The 14,810-nt window shown below is 35.0% G+C and overlaps 1 protein-coding gene across 3 annotated transcripts in view; it reads left to right on the top strand.

The window, feature by feature from the left end:
* The window catches only part of SMARCAD1 (SWI/SNF-related, matrix-associated actin-dependent regulator of chromatin, subfamily a, containing DEAD/H box 1), a 73,145-nt gene extending 60,643 nt beyond the window's left edge, over positions 1 to 12,502 (top strand). For all 3 annotated transcript variants that reach the window (XM_021680429.2, XM_021680427.2, XM_021680428.2), the window contains 8 exons: positions 1,259 to 1,354; positions 1,447 to 1,564; positions 1,784 to 1,905; positions 3,370 to 3,558; positions 4,046 to 4,164; positions 5,055 to 5,237; positions 6,237 to 6,346; positions 11,142 to 12,502. In XM_021680429.2, the coding sequence (XP_021536104.1) occupies positions 1,259 to 1,354; positions 1,447 to 1,564; positions 1,784 to 1,905; positions 3,370 to 3,558; positions 4,046 to 4,164; positions 5,055 to 5,237; positions 6,237 to 6,346; positions 11,142 to 11,203 (999 nt within the window). In that variant the 3' untranslated portion in view covers positions 11,204 to 12,502. The remainder of the gene's footprint in view (positions 1 to 1,258; positions 1,355 to 1,446; positions 1,565 to 1,783; positions 1,906 to 3,369; positions 3,559 to 4,045; positions 4,165 to 5,054; positions 5,238 to 6,236; positions 6,347 to 11,141) is intronic.
* Positions 12,503 to 14,810: the final 2,308 nt, after the last annotated feature.

The following is a 14,810-nucleotide window of genomic DNA, read 5'->3' as shown; positions in this document are numbered from 1 at the left end:
TATAGAAGAAAATCTGGTTAATTTTCTCCGTGTTGCTTAGAAAAAGTTACAGTATAGGGGATCCTGGGTGGCTCAGTTGGTTAAGTGTCTTACTCTTGATTTCAGCCCAGGTCGTGATCTCGGGGTTGTAAGATTGAGCCCCACTTCAGGCTCCACACTCAGCGTGGGGTCTCGAGATTCTTTCTCTCCCTCTTCTGCCCCTCCCCGCTGCATTCTCTCTCTTTCTCTGTCTGTCTCAATAAATGAAGAGAGGAAGAAGGAAGGAAGGAGGGAGGGAAGGAAAAATCTTTTAAGAAAGATAAAGTGCAGGGGCACCTGGGTGGCTCAGTCGTTAAGCGTCTGCCTTTGGCTCAGGTCATGATCCCAGGGTCCTGGGATCGAGCCCCGCATTGGGCTCCCTGCTCGGCGGGAAGCCTGCTTCTCTCTCTCCCACTCCCCTGCTTGTGTTCCCTCTCTCACTGTGTCTCTCTCTGTCAAATAAATAAATAAAATTTAAAAAAAAAAAAAAAGAAAGAAAAAGTACAATATAAAGAAAAAGTACAGTATGGTCTTCAGGAACTCCTACTAAATTCTCCAGTATAGCAATGTTTATATAGATTCTTGACTGTCTCCCAAGTCACATATATTTTGCAGGAATTCTCTATGATATTCTTCCACTGCACATTAACTGCCTTTTAAACTTTCACTAATATATTCACTCCCACTTGATGGCCTAGTAGATTATAGAATATGGAGGACTTCTTCACATCTTAGAATAAAATTCCACTTCTTTAATTCTCCAAAATTAACAGGCCTTGACTAGGAACCATCCCTGTCTTTTAGAACACATGGTGTACATCACCTGCACTAGCTTTCTTTTGGGGTCATTTTTCTAGAAATAAATAAAGTTTTCTGTCTTTCGCTTCCCCTTCTCCTCTTCTCCCCACCCTGTTAAACACACACACACACTTTCATGAGAGCTATCTGGTAATTAGTTAATAACTCATTAGTTATGACTTAAACTTCTGGACACCATCCTAGGGCAGTTCCATTTTATTAGCTCAGCAGAGTACCTGAAACCTCAAAATACATATGGAGCTTGAAGAGGTAGGTTAATAGCCCAGAGTTGAAATATGAAATTCCATCTAGAATGAAGTGAGTTTCTGTGGAAAATAACTCAGAGATTGTAGTGAGGTTGATTTTCGTGTTCTGTAATATTGTTAACTGTGATCATTTAAATGAGTAATTTCTAAAAGGATGTGTTCTTTTTTTTACTTAGAAATCAGCAGATGAGCAAAGTATATATGAAAAGGAGAGAATAGCACATGCAAAACAAATTATAAAACCATTTATTCTCAGAAGGGTAAAAGAAGAGGTAACTTACCTGCATATTTATTATGATGATTGTTTTTTAAAAATCTGTTTTCTTTATTTGAATGATCTGTTTAAACTGTTTGCCTTTCTCAGGTTCTCAAGCAGCTACCCCCCAAGAAAGATCGAATTGAATTGTGTGCAATGTCAGAGAAACAGGAGCAACTCTATTTGGGTCTTTTCAACAGATTGAAAAAATCTATCAATAACATAGGTATAATCTGATTTTCACAATTGCATGTGAAAAATAATCCTGTACTGGGGCTACATTTTCTTTAGTCATGTTATAGTGGGATTTGCTCATTTTTAAAAATTACTTAGAATTTGAAGAAATAATTTTAAACTTTTTGTTTGCATTGAGATGTATTTCAGCACACAGCTGTCAACTTGGGTTTTGTTTTTTTGTTTTTAATGTGTGCTCTTTGGATCACAGAAAAAAACACAGAAATGTGCAATGTCATGATGCAATTGAGAAAAATGGCCAATCATCCTTTATTACATCGCCAATATTACACAGCTGAAAAGCTCAAGGAAATGTCTCAGCTTATGCTAAAGGTAAGGATTTCATATTATGTTAACACTAACCTTTATTAACACTGGTAAACATAAGGTTAAATTGTTAGGCTAGCTCAAGATCAGTCGAGCCTAATGAGCATATTGATCCATTAACCCCATATTTAAGAAAAGCATTTTTAAGACAAAGTTCCAGATAATTTAGGGGAACATAAGAGCCAAGAGGACTGACAGTATGTATTAGGAGTTAGCAAACTATGACCTTAGGGCCAAATATGACAGTGGCTGTTTTTATAAAGTTTTATTTTAACATAGCCCTGTCTTTCTGTTGCTTTTTTTTGTGACTGCTTTCTCAATACAAACATACCTCAGAAATATTGCAGGTTTGGCTCCAGACCACTGCAGGGGAGTCAAATGAATTTTTTTGTTTCCCTGTGCATATAAAAGTTAAGTTTACAGGTACTATAGTCAGATGAAGTGTGCAGTAGCATTATGTCTAAAAAAAGTATATACTTAAATTACAAAATACTTCGTTGCTAAAAAAAAAATGCTATTGTCATCTGAGCTTCCAGCAAGTTATAATCACTGATCAACATAACAAATACAATAGTAGTGAAGAAGTTTGAAATATTTTAAGATTTACCAGAGACACAAAATGAGCAATATTGTTGGAAAATGGCACCAGTTGGCTTGGTCGACACAGGGTTGCCACGAACCTTCACATTATCTGTGAAACCCATACACAAAAATGAAGCAAGTATGCCTGTACAAGGGCAGAGTTGACGAGTTGCAGAACAGGTCATTGTGCCCCCAGAGCCTCCTGAGACGTTCATTGTCTGGCCCTTTACAGAAAGTGTGCCAACTCCTGATTGAGACTGCCATAATGCACTTCTTTATTTTACCAAAAGGATGCCTCAGATTTTATGTCCAGGGCAGTGAGTTGTTTTTCTCCATTTGTTTTCTTCATTTTTTTCTTTATTATATTTTGTCTGTAGGTTTATTAATCTTTATTTTTGCCTCATTCTCCCTTAGCACCCACCTATAGTTCTCCTTTATAGATCTTTGTGTTAAAAGCAACTATTTGCTTTTTAAAATGTTTTTATATTATTTTAAATTTATTATGGAAATTTTCGAACGTGTAAGTAGAGAGAATTGTATAATGAAATCCTCTGCCCATGTCATCACCCATTTTTTTTACAGTTACTATCTAGAATGATGCTACTCTTGTTTCATCTAGATCCCTCCCCAGGATTATTGTGAACCAAATTCTAGACATTACTTCATCTCTGAATATTTCAGGACATTGTCTCTAAAACAATAAGGACGTTTCCCCCTTTATTGTACCTAAAATAATGAATATTATTTTCCTTTGTTAAATTGTACCATGTAACATGTGCTGTTTAGCTACTTAATATTTTATCAGATGTAAACAATTTTATTCGAGTGTTCTGGTCGTATTATAAATTATCTTCATTTTGAAGTGTGAATTGTTCTGTTTGTTTTAAGGAACCTACACATTGTGAAGCTAACCCTGACTTGATCTTTGAAGATATGGAAGTTATGACAGACTTTGAATTACATGTACTTTGTAAACAGTATCGACATATTAATAACTTTCAGTTAGACATGGACTTAATTTTAGATTCTGGAAAATTCCGAGTTTTAGGATGCATCTTGTCTGAATTGAAACAGAAGGTAATAAAGAATGCTACTTCTCTTGTATTTTTCCAATTAAACTTCTTTAAGATAATTCTGGCATGATTTGACTTCCTTGAAGTTTTAGCCTATGTCTATTATATATGTTTCTAGAAATTAATTCTTTGAACATTAGAGGATATTATTTGGGGATATGTTTTCCTGATTACTTTTCCTCTATTGAGTCTGAGAAAGGAAAAGAGAAGTTAGTAGAATACATCTGTATTGATTTTTTTTTTTTTTTTTAAAGATTTTATTTACTCATTTGACAGAGACACAGCGAAAGAGGGAACACAAGCATGGGGAGTGGGAGAGGGAGAAGCAGGCTTCCCGCTGATCATGGAGCCCGATGCGGGGCTCGATCCCAGGACCCCAGGATCATTATATAATAGACATTTGCTGTGATCACCTGATTTTTGTTAAAGAGGCAGTTGATCATTAGATTCTTATTTTTCCATGTTTCTAATCCATATATGTATTTTCACAGGGTGATAGAGTTGTATTATTTAGCCAATTTACCATGATGCTGGATATTTTAGAGGTTCTCTTAAAACATCATCAGCATAGGTACCTCAGATTAGATGGGAAGACTCAGATTTCTGAAAGGTTGGTATGTTTCACTTCAGTTTCAGAAAATCTCCACCTCACCTTTAAATAAGAATAAACGTTGGAATTTTAAATGTATATAAAGCATTTGAATGAATTGTATTGCTTTGAGTCTTTTGTGTGGTTATTTCAAACCATTGTCTTAAGGAAAATTTTCTAAGTTTTTTATCTGAATTGCATAGAAATCTATTTCGATACCTAATTAGAATGTTTTCCCCTTTAAGACTCATTCAGACCCTTGAAGCACCTTACCTTTAAACCAAGATTGTTTAAAAAACAAAAACCAAGATGGTTTTAAAATCTTGGGCTTTTCGTATTTTAAGAGTAATTGAATAAATTTGGTTTGTTTATTTTTTTAATTCCCAAAGATTAAAAGATTGTCTTAAAAAAAGAAAAGGAATACTTTTTCTAGTGTGTTTAAACTGCATTTCATCTTTAGGTTTATTTTTTATCAGCCAGAATGATTTTTTTTCCCTGCAAGAAAGATAGAAGTCATGCTAAAAGGGAATACACTGCTCTAGTTTGATCTTGAGATCTTTAGTTCATCTGGTATCAAGAGCAGCCACTAACAGACTTCTGAGAAGGCTAAAGATTGAAAAGCCGTATGCAAAATTTAGATAAGCCAGAAGTCATTAAACAAAGGAGAAAATAACCCTTTAGCATTACTCAAACCCAAATAGTTGAATTAAAGTGAGAATTAATAGAAAGAGAAATGGAATAGAAAAGAAGTTGGTGAATTGGGAAGGTCTTTCAGTAAAATAACTGCAGGAAAGGTAACTATATTGCCAAGAGCATGTATTTACATGGTTTTTTCCCCATGTAGTGTGATTGTTTTCAGTTTTAGTTGTATACATTTTAGTGAAATTTAGCCTAATATATTTATCTTATAGGATTCACCTAATTGACGAGTTTAATACCGATATGGATATCTTTGTGTTTCTGCTGTCAACAAAAGCTGGTGGCCTAGGAATAAACCTCACTTCAGCGAATGTTGTTATACTTCATGATATTGACTGTAACCCGTACAATGACAAACAAGCAGAAGATAGATGCCATAGAGTAGGCCAGACTAAGTAAGTGTTTTGAGTTGAAATTTATTTTTAACTAAAGGCCAATTTAATTTGTATATAATAGTAGAATATAGTCTGTCAGTGTCCTGCTTCAGTGTTTTTATTTTCAGCAAAGCATGGCTGGTGGTATGTGTCATACCAGCAGTGTTGAATATGAACTTCATTATATAACCTGTTCATTTTTGAGTAGTTAAAGCAAAATAACCTCCCACCTCATCCCAATTAGTTCTGCAGCTGATGAAAACAAAATATTACCAATGGTTCAGCCCCTTTGAAAAATATTAGTAGTTAAAAAGTCTTGTTAGATCCCTTAAGAGCCAGATAGACAGTAAAATTTATACTATTGCTACCCTGTTATCCTTTAGGAAATACATTATTTGAGTTGTAGATATTTTAGGTGAAGGTTCATTTTGACATTGGACCATAAAGAGGTGCCAGTACCCCTAACTCAACTCTGTTTTCACATGTAAGTAGTGAATAATCAATGTTTTCTGTGTGGAGTGTGTTACTGTATTTCCAAAAGATATTGATAAATTCATTTATGAATCAGATATTTATCTGTACCTGTTATGGGACTAAAACTTCTTGTGTAATCTTTGTACTTCACTATGCTTTCTTACTTTTTATACTGAATTATTTAGTGGAACCTGACAAGCAAAGCATGTTCCTTTTTATTTTTTTAAATTTTTGTTTTTGTTTTTGTTTAACATGTTCCTTTTTAAAATGAATACCTATCTGATCCCAGACTGTTTGTTGTAGTAAGTTTTACCAGTAATTTTTGGAGTACAGATATCTTGGATTAATAAGAAACGTCGTTTAAAGTTACATGCTCAGAAAACATCAATCCCAAGTTTGAATAAAAGGGAATTTAAAGTTATGGATATATTTGTTATACAATCTAAAGATCATTCTTATTGAACTCTAAGATGTTTTATATAGCTTATATGTAGCCAAATAATTTTATATTAAGTAACCAACGGACATATCTTCTGTTTTCTTTAGAGAAGTACTAGTTATAAAATTAATAAGCCAAGGGACAATTGAAGAATCCATGCTAAAAATTAACCAACAGAAATTGAAACTAGAACAAGATATGACCACAGTCGATGAAGGTAAGTTGTTTGTAAACAGAAACATCAATATTTATTTATATGAAAAGGCATCAAATTAGTAGCAAGGAATTAACAAAAATGGCCCAAATCCTTCACTGGCATACAGTATAGAAAAAGCATGCTCATTTCAAACGTACTGCAATAACTAAGATTATTTTGCCAGAATTGATGCAAACACTTGATTTTGGATAATTCTGTCTCTTCCATCCCTTATCTCTTGATGCCAAAACATCCCCGAAATAAAATTAGTTCTATAATTTTATCCACAATTTTATAATTTATTTACTACATAAGTAACACATATGAATCCCCAAGAATTAAAATACATGGTGTAATATTAATTTCTTAAGAATGGTAACATTTACATTAATTTCATTTTGACCAGTAAATACTTTACTAAAGTGCAATAAAATGCATTTTTTTCCTCAAAAATTTAATAATTTCAGATTGAAGTTGGTTGGGTACTAGAAAGAACCCTCTAAGAGAACCCTCTTCATTCCACCTTTTTGAAAAGAATAGTTTTTAAATTAAGTTTTCTATTTTTGAAAAGATAATACATTCACATAGTTCAAGATTCAAAAGATATAAAAAGCAAACAAAGGCCTCCTTCTCACCCTATCCTCCATTTTCCCCCTAACAATGACACGTTGACTTTTATTAGCATGTGACGCTCATTTTATGCAGATAGAAATAAATAAGTATATGTATTCCTTTTCCCTTTTACACAACTTAGCATGCAATCTTTTACATCTTTCTTTTCTTATTTAATGTTAAATTTAACTGGATAGAAGCTGTTTAATCATTATTCTAATAAGTAAGGATCTTCCTAATGTTGATCATTGTTTGTTTCAATTCAGCAGACTTCCATTGAATATTTACTAGGTCCCGGTATTTTGCTGGGCACTTTGTGCTATAGAGTTCAGGGTATTTTAATCTGTCTTTGAGAAGAGAGAGAGAGGGAGGGAGGTGTGTATGGTGAAATTAGTAGGTGTCCTTCCTGTATAGCATTTATTTCAGGGTGTTTCAGGTTGGGGAGGCAGGCATTAAAGTTTGAGTAGAAGCAACTGTGATGATTATAACTTAAACAGTTACTAAGCTTTGTGTGGAGGGGTCAACTTGCCAATATCAGATTATCTAGCAGAAGCAATAGAAGGCAGATTCCATAGCACAACATTTTTTCCTGACTGTTTTGTTAGGGCATCTTTTCAAATTTAGTAAAACAATTAAATACCTGTTCTCCTTTAGCACTGCTGCCACCTTCCCAGATACATAGTTTTTATTCTAACAAGTCTTTAAATAGAATCATCATAGTTAGTTAGTTGGGGTTTCAGCAGTTTGATGGTTGGAGTCCCCACTGTCTTTAACTATATAGATTGCTTCTCATGGGCTAGTTCATTTCCCCAGGAACATATTCACCAATCTTTTGTGAAATGAGGATGGTGGGACATAGAGTATAAACCTACTGACTGCATTATTAGAGCTAAGGAGAAGCCGGGGGGGGAGGAAGGGCTGTTGTCCTATTTATATAGTTAATTTTCCTGTTCCAGTATAGCTTCACTGTCTTCTATGCCCATATTCGGCATTCCTCTGATTCAGACTTTCCAAAGAATAAACTTCATTTGTGTATCTGGGGTAAATGGCTGGCTCTGTTGGGCAGGCTTTAGATGTTTTACTCTTCAATCTGTTTTAACTCTGTATATTCCCCATCTTTGGGAGCCATGCATTACCTCTGTCTTGAGTTGGACGGTGGGGGCGGAGTCAGGAGGGAGAAGTATGGTTAGAGTCTGAGTATGAAGTAACGTTCTTGCATTTTTTATGTGCTCACTTAAGTTTTTGCTTTGTCTATTCTGCTAAAGTCAACTTCCATTCTTCCATTTGCTTTTCATCTTCCAAAATTTGTTGACAGCTCTCTCCTCACTGTTGTTTTTTTCTTCTGTTCTTTTCTCTTTTGTATAATGCCCCTGATTTCTTTTCTTTCATGGCATTTTAATGGCATTTCAGATGAGACCAGTGTATATCCAGTCATGTCTAGTCATAATTCACATAAATTATTTGTATTTATATAAATTTGTTTAGTCTAAAGTTTTACCTATTATTTTCACATCAAGTATCTGTTAGAATAGCAACTTATTTCAGCTATGCTTTTAGGCTGTTACCTGTAAAGCATTTATTACAAAGAATCATTCCCCCATTTATCACTCTTTCTTTCTGTAGGAAATTTTACTCTGTCTTGTTAAAGCTATTTGTATCAGTTTTTTCTGGTATGTGTTTTATTTGGTAGGGTAAGGATACAATAATGTCTTTATTCTCTTAACTGTAATGATCTTATCATCTTTGCTTCTGCTTCTGCTTATTCATTTAAATAATTGGACACTGACCTAACGAGAGTACATGTACCCTTTTCATCTCTCGCAGTGAGGTTCTTTTCCACTGTAAACAAAAAGCATATTTGTAATTGAGTGTGTCTGTGCTTCATGTTAACAATCTGTATGCCCCCCTTTCCATGAAACTGTGAAAGATAAGTACCAGGATTCCTCTCAGAAATGCTTGTCAGATTTTTGTATTTCTAGAGCTTGCCTTAGTGGTTCTCAAAGTGTAGTCCCTGGACCAACAGCAACATCACCTGGGAAATTGTCTTGAAATGCAAATTCCCAAGCCCAACTCCATCCCTACTCAGTCAGAAATTGGGAATGGAACTCAGTAATCTGGTTGGTGTTCTGATACATGCTAAATCTCTTAATGTGATTAATAGATTTTCTACCTTTTAAAATGGAAATTTTCATGCAGAGATGTTAAAAGCATAGTATAAATGAATTTAGCAGTTGTAAACATTTTGTTTCATACTACCTTTTTTTCCTCATGAACCATTTCAATCAGTTGTAGACATGACACATCATTCTGAATATTTTAGCATTCCCTCTGAGTTGCCAATTACATCCAAGAAAATTAACAGTAATTTCCAAATATTATCATGTTTTCCCAATTATCCCCTTGTCTTTTATAGCTTAAAAAAAAATAATCCAGAGTTCACAAACCATTGCATTTTATTGCATTGTATCTTCAGACTCACAGGAGTCTCCTCACCCCTTTTCCTTCTTTTCACCCCTCCCTCCATTCCCAGAATACTGAATTTTGTACAGTCTTGTTGTCTTGTACTTTTGAATTCTTGTTGTCTTACTGTCTTCTGGAGCTGTCTGATTATTTAGTTTGGTCAGTTAATTTAACATGTTTCAAGTTAGATTTCATAGGCTGTTAAATCTATGGAAGAGCCTCAAGGCGCAAGGAGTCCGCGAACTCCTTGAGAGTTTATGGAAATAGTCTGTGTTTCTTTGCATATGTGTTTTACTGAAAGAAGAGTAGGTAAAAGTACTCACAATTTTGGATTATAACTGGGGTGTGTTTGTGTGACAGAGAAGTGATTAGTTTGGCTGCATTTTAGCCACATCTAATTTATAAAATTATTCATTGCTATGAACGTACAAATATTTATGAATTGTCAACTATACCATTGTCACTATAAACTAATAAATCAGTTCATCTCTAAACAGTCTGAGTGATTAATTGACACAAGGTATTTTCCTGCTTTAGAAAATCCTGGGGGCACCTGGGTGGCCCAGTCAGTTGAGCGTCTGTCTGGCTCTTGGTTTCAGCTCAGGTCAGGATCTCATGGGTTGTGGGATCGAGCCCCGTGTCGGGCTCCACGCTCAGTGGGGGGTCTGCTTGAGATTCTCTCTCTCTCCCCCTCCCCCCACTCGGGAGTTTGCTCTCTCTCTCAGATAAATCTTTTTTTTTTTTTTTTTTAAGATTTTATTTATTTATTTGACAGAGAGAGAGACAGTGAGAGAGGGAACACAAGCAGGGGGAGTGGGAGAAGGAGAAGCAGGCTTCCCGCTGAGCAGGGAGCCCAATGTGGGGCTCGATCCCAGGACCCTGGGATCATGACCTGAGCCGAAGGCAGACGCTTAATGACTGAGCCACCCAGGCGCCCCATCTCTCAGATAAATCTTAAAAAAAAAAAAATCCTGAATGCTTCCTGCGTAAGTGTCTAGATACTGGAGTCTCATTTAATTGAAATATGGGCAGACATTGGGAAAAGGTTATTTACAGTGAGCACTTTAATCTTCAACTGGTATGCCATATTCACAATTTTGTTTAGATATGCCAGTTAAGTCTATGTTAGTGATTGTATCTTTGGATTGAAAATATGGGTTTAGATGAATGATTTGATTGGTTGTCTTTATTTGCATTACTCAGTTTTGTTGCACAAATGTTTTTATCGAGTATACCTGAGTAGTAAATACTGTGCACTATATGAATAGAATATGATCCAAATTAATACTTGCCTATCTTTTTTATTTATGTCAACTGAGCAACCTAGCGTCTAGATTACTGTGCTGGTAATATGAACATAAGCACAGAGGAAATAGCCTTAAATGTATGTAGGGATTTGCAAAGGTCGTTTTGTTTTAGATTTATTTACTTACTTTAGAGAGCATGCACGGTTGGTGGGGGCAGAGGGAGAGGGAAAGAGAAACTGAAGCAGATTCCACGCTGAGTGCGGAGCCCCTCGCAGGGCTCAGTCTCACGACCCTGAAATCTGGACCTGAAGCCAGAACCCAGAGTCAGGCACTTAACCGACTGTGCCACTCGGGCACCCCTCACGAGGGTTTTTAACAAGGAGTGACACTGAAGCAAACTGGACCTTGAAAGATGATTAGGAATTCACGAAAGTTAGAGAAAATATATTTCGTAAAATATTTTTATTAAACTTTTAATGCCCCTTTCTGACCTGCAGGTGACGAAGGGAGTATGCCAGCAGATATAGCCACGTTACTAAAAACGTCAATGGGCCTGTGAAATTAAGAATTGTGAATTCCTAATTGATGAGGAAATATCAACTTGGTGCACTCAAGGACATTTACATTATGATGACCATGGGGTTTATGAACATTTATAACTTTTTATAATTTCCATATTACATTTCTCATAGTATGGACAACTTTTTTGCCACTAACTGAATTCTCCAGATGCTCACATGTGAAATTTAAAAAAAAAAAAAAAAAAAAAAGCCACAAATAATGTAGTCCTGAAGATGTTGAATAATCATTTTACAAAACAGTTTTCTGAATGGGGATTAGTTGGTGATTGTTTGTAACAAATATGCTAATGCTTTAGAAATGTCAGTATTTTTGTAATTATTTCTACCTCCAAATATATATATATTGTCTTTCACTGGATAATGTGTGTAGATTTTTACATGTGCCTTATTTGACAATGCTTACGTCTTGTTTTTCCTTGTCTCATTTGAAGTTCTTTTTTTGTTAGTTTAAAGGACGCAGCTGTATAGATTATATAGCTTTCATTTTATTGCTATTTGAAGCAGATGTTCACCACTGTCAACAAGAACTCAACCTGAATTTAAAGGTGGCATTCCATTTACTAACACCCCCAGGTCCTTCCAAGTACTTCTGTTAAAACAAATTTGTTTGGCTAGGCACTAAGTTGTTTTCCAGTGAATAGTAACGAAGAAGCCCTTCTCTTGCTCCATGGATTAATTCCTTCTGTTCATTTCCCCACTGCACTAATTGTGCTTATTACTCTGCCTATTCTTGTGCATGTTTTCATTGATTTCCCTCTCCTGGCTTTTGCTTCTCTTGAAACTGTTGCCCAGTCACTTCTGCTCCAGTTCTCTTTACTCTCTAAATAGTAGTTTATTCCTGCCACGTCTCCACGTATCAGCAAAATGTGGGTAACATTTGTCTAACCTGGCAGAACAGATTAACAGGCTATTTCACTTCAAAGCAGACTGAATGTGACTTCATATTAAGGCAGCGTTAGGTACTGCATGGAAATAGGTCATTAACTTTGAACACTTCTCAAAATATAATTTATCAGTTTCCAGAATTTCCAGTACAGGACCTCCTGAAGAGAGAGCCATTGTTCAATTCCAATTCAGTGTGGGTGACAAAGTGAAATTTAGAAGAAGTAAAGTTGTCTATTTGATATTTAACTCTTTATTAAATCTTTCTTTAAATTTTTGCCTGTCAGTCTATCTTGCTGTTTTTATTATACATCAGTTTCTTTGTATAACTTGTGAGTTTCATGTGTTTTGTTTTTATTATGTAAATATCATTATAAATAAACTTATTTATAAATCACAGACTTGTTAATTTTGGAGATTGTACTTTCAAGGCATCCTGACTTGCTAAGATGCTTAGGTCATATAATCCTCTGGAGTTAGAAGAGTAATGAAGCTCTCAGAGCAATCTTCAGATATTACAGACTCTGAAAACTCATGATTCAGTAGATTTACCCAATCTTTTTTTTTTTTAAAGATTTTATTTATTTATTTGAGAGAGAGAGAATGAGAGAGAGCACATGAGAGGGGGGAGGGTCAGAGGGAGAAGCAGACTCCCTGCCGAGCAGGGAGCCCGATGCGGGACTCGATCCTGGGACTCCAGGATCATGACCTGAGCCGAAGGCAGTCGCTTAAGCAACTGAGCCACCCAGGCGCCCAGATTTACCCAATCTTGAAGGTATATTGAATATAATCGATATATTTTAGTATAATGGGGCTAGAAGGAATCTACAAATACTATTACTACCTCTTCCTACATCGCAGGACCCAAATCACTTAGATTGTTGGAAATACTACCTTTCAAAATCTCATAATGGATTTCTTAATAACTTTTCTGTGGTAATGTGTCTTCAGTGATAGGCTGTTTCTTTTGTTGTTATTAAGTCCATATTTAATGAGATGTAGTTGAGTTCTCCCTGTCATGCTTTATTATGTCTTAGGCTTAATAAAAATATTTGTGATCATAAGTTGTATTTTCACACCCTTTTTAATAGTTTCTAACTCTCCCTTTACCTTTAAAATGAGATCATTTGTGCTTAAATATTATCTATTTCTCAGTAAACTGGAATTTATTACTTAGGATATATTCCCCCCGTTAGTCCTTTCATTGGACTGATGTTCATAGAACATCGTAATCTATTACCAGTAGTAAAGAGCATGTGAAGCCATAGTTGGAATATCATCTTGACCAATTGAAGCAACTTTTATTTTTTAATGCAACTTACAAGGTAGAAGACATATGCCGTATGTGTTTCATAACTGTATTCCTGACCCCATAGACTTGTAACTTTATACCAACAGATACTTATATTGCAACATTAACTACTGTTGTTTCTAACTTTGGTGTTACTGTGTAGAGGTTGGACAGGAGTATTAGGAGATTTGGGTGACCCTAAGCAAGACACTTAAAATGTCCATAAAATTAAGGAACTGATTCTTTTAACTCTTTTCTTCCCAGAATGTGTGTTTTCTGGTTACAATCTGCAATCCTGATTCATTCATACTCTCTCATACTTGCTCACTCAGCAAGGAGCCATTTATTTTGGGTACAGGGTGGGATAACGGAATGTGTTGTCCCTTCAGTGAGAAAAGACCTAAAGATTGATGATGATGCTATGATTGAAATGAAGTAATTTCTTTATGAAACCTGCTGTGGTTGCATTTTATATTTGAATTACGATTTGTGTAAACAAGTGGGACTGATGTTACTGTGAATTTTCATAATGTTAGATAAGCATTGTTCTCACTTTTACTAAATTCTATTTTCATTAAAGCTTGTCAGAATTTAATTTTATGGCAGAAAATGAACATGCATAAGAGGGAAAAAAAGTTACTACTTTCATTGTCTAGAGTATTATTTGAATTTCTGTTGTGAAAGGTAATTTTTTCTTAAATTGCCTTAATAACATGATACAATACTTTGCAATGAGATTCACTTATATAACCTGTTATCATTTATTAACAGCGACTAGTGATAAGAAAATGTGATCCAAAGAAGCAAGTCATTTGGGGAATTTACTTTGTTTTTATGTATAATCCTTAATGATGTATCAAGTATTTAACATCTTTTCTCCTATTTTGTAGAACACTGTTGGGATGAAAGAAGCACCTTAAACAAACTCATACTTAGCCCAGCTTTCCTTTTCTTTTTCTTTCTTCCCTTACATCCTCCCCATTTCTGGCTTCTCAACCATGTTCTCTTTCCTCTGTCCAGCATTTCAAATATATGCCATCTATTTCATTAGTCTCTTTCTATATATAACATGACATGCTAAGATTAGACAATCCAATATTAATATTAACATGCAAATTGAAGTAAAATATATTCCAGTGCTATAGTTATGGTTTAAAATGTGTTGAGGGATAACCTATAGTTACTTGGAAGATTTCTATTTAAATCGTTTGTTTATATGGGCAGTTCTTGCTTTCCACAGTAGTGTGGGACCATAAAAATGACTGCAGGTTGAAATTGTGCAAAATAATCTTAGTCAATGAAGAAAATGTTCTATGACTTCTAAATTTTTTTCTCAACACATTAAAAACATTGTTGGTTATAAATGTATAGGTAAATAAAGTAGTAAAACTAATTTTAGTAGTAAAAGAAAC

This window comes from Neomonachus schauinslandi, chromosome 2 (genome assembly GCF_002201575.2).
Source record: "Neomonachus schauinslandi chromosome 2, ASM220157v2, whole genome shotgun sequence".
In the NCBI taxonomy this organism is placed as follows: Eukaryota; Metazoa; Chordata; class Mammalia; order Carnivora; family Phocidae; genus Neomonachus; species Neomonachus schauinslandi.
Note: the sequence above shows the minus strand (reverse complement) of the source record. Positions and strands in the feature narration are given on the sequence as shown.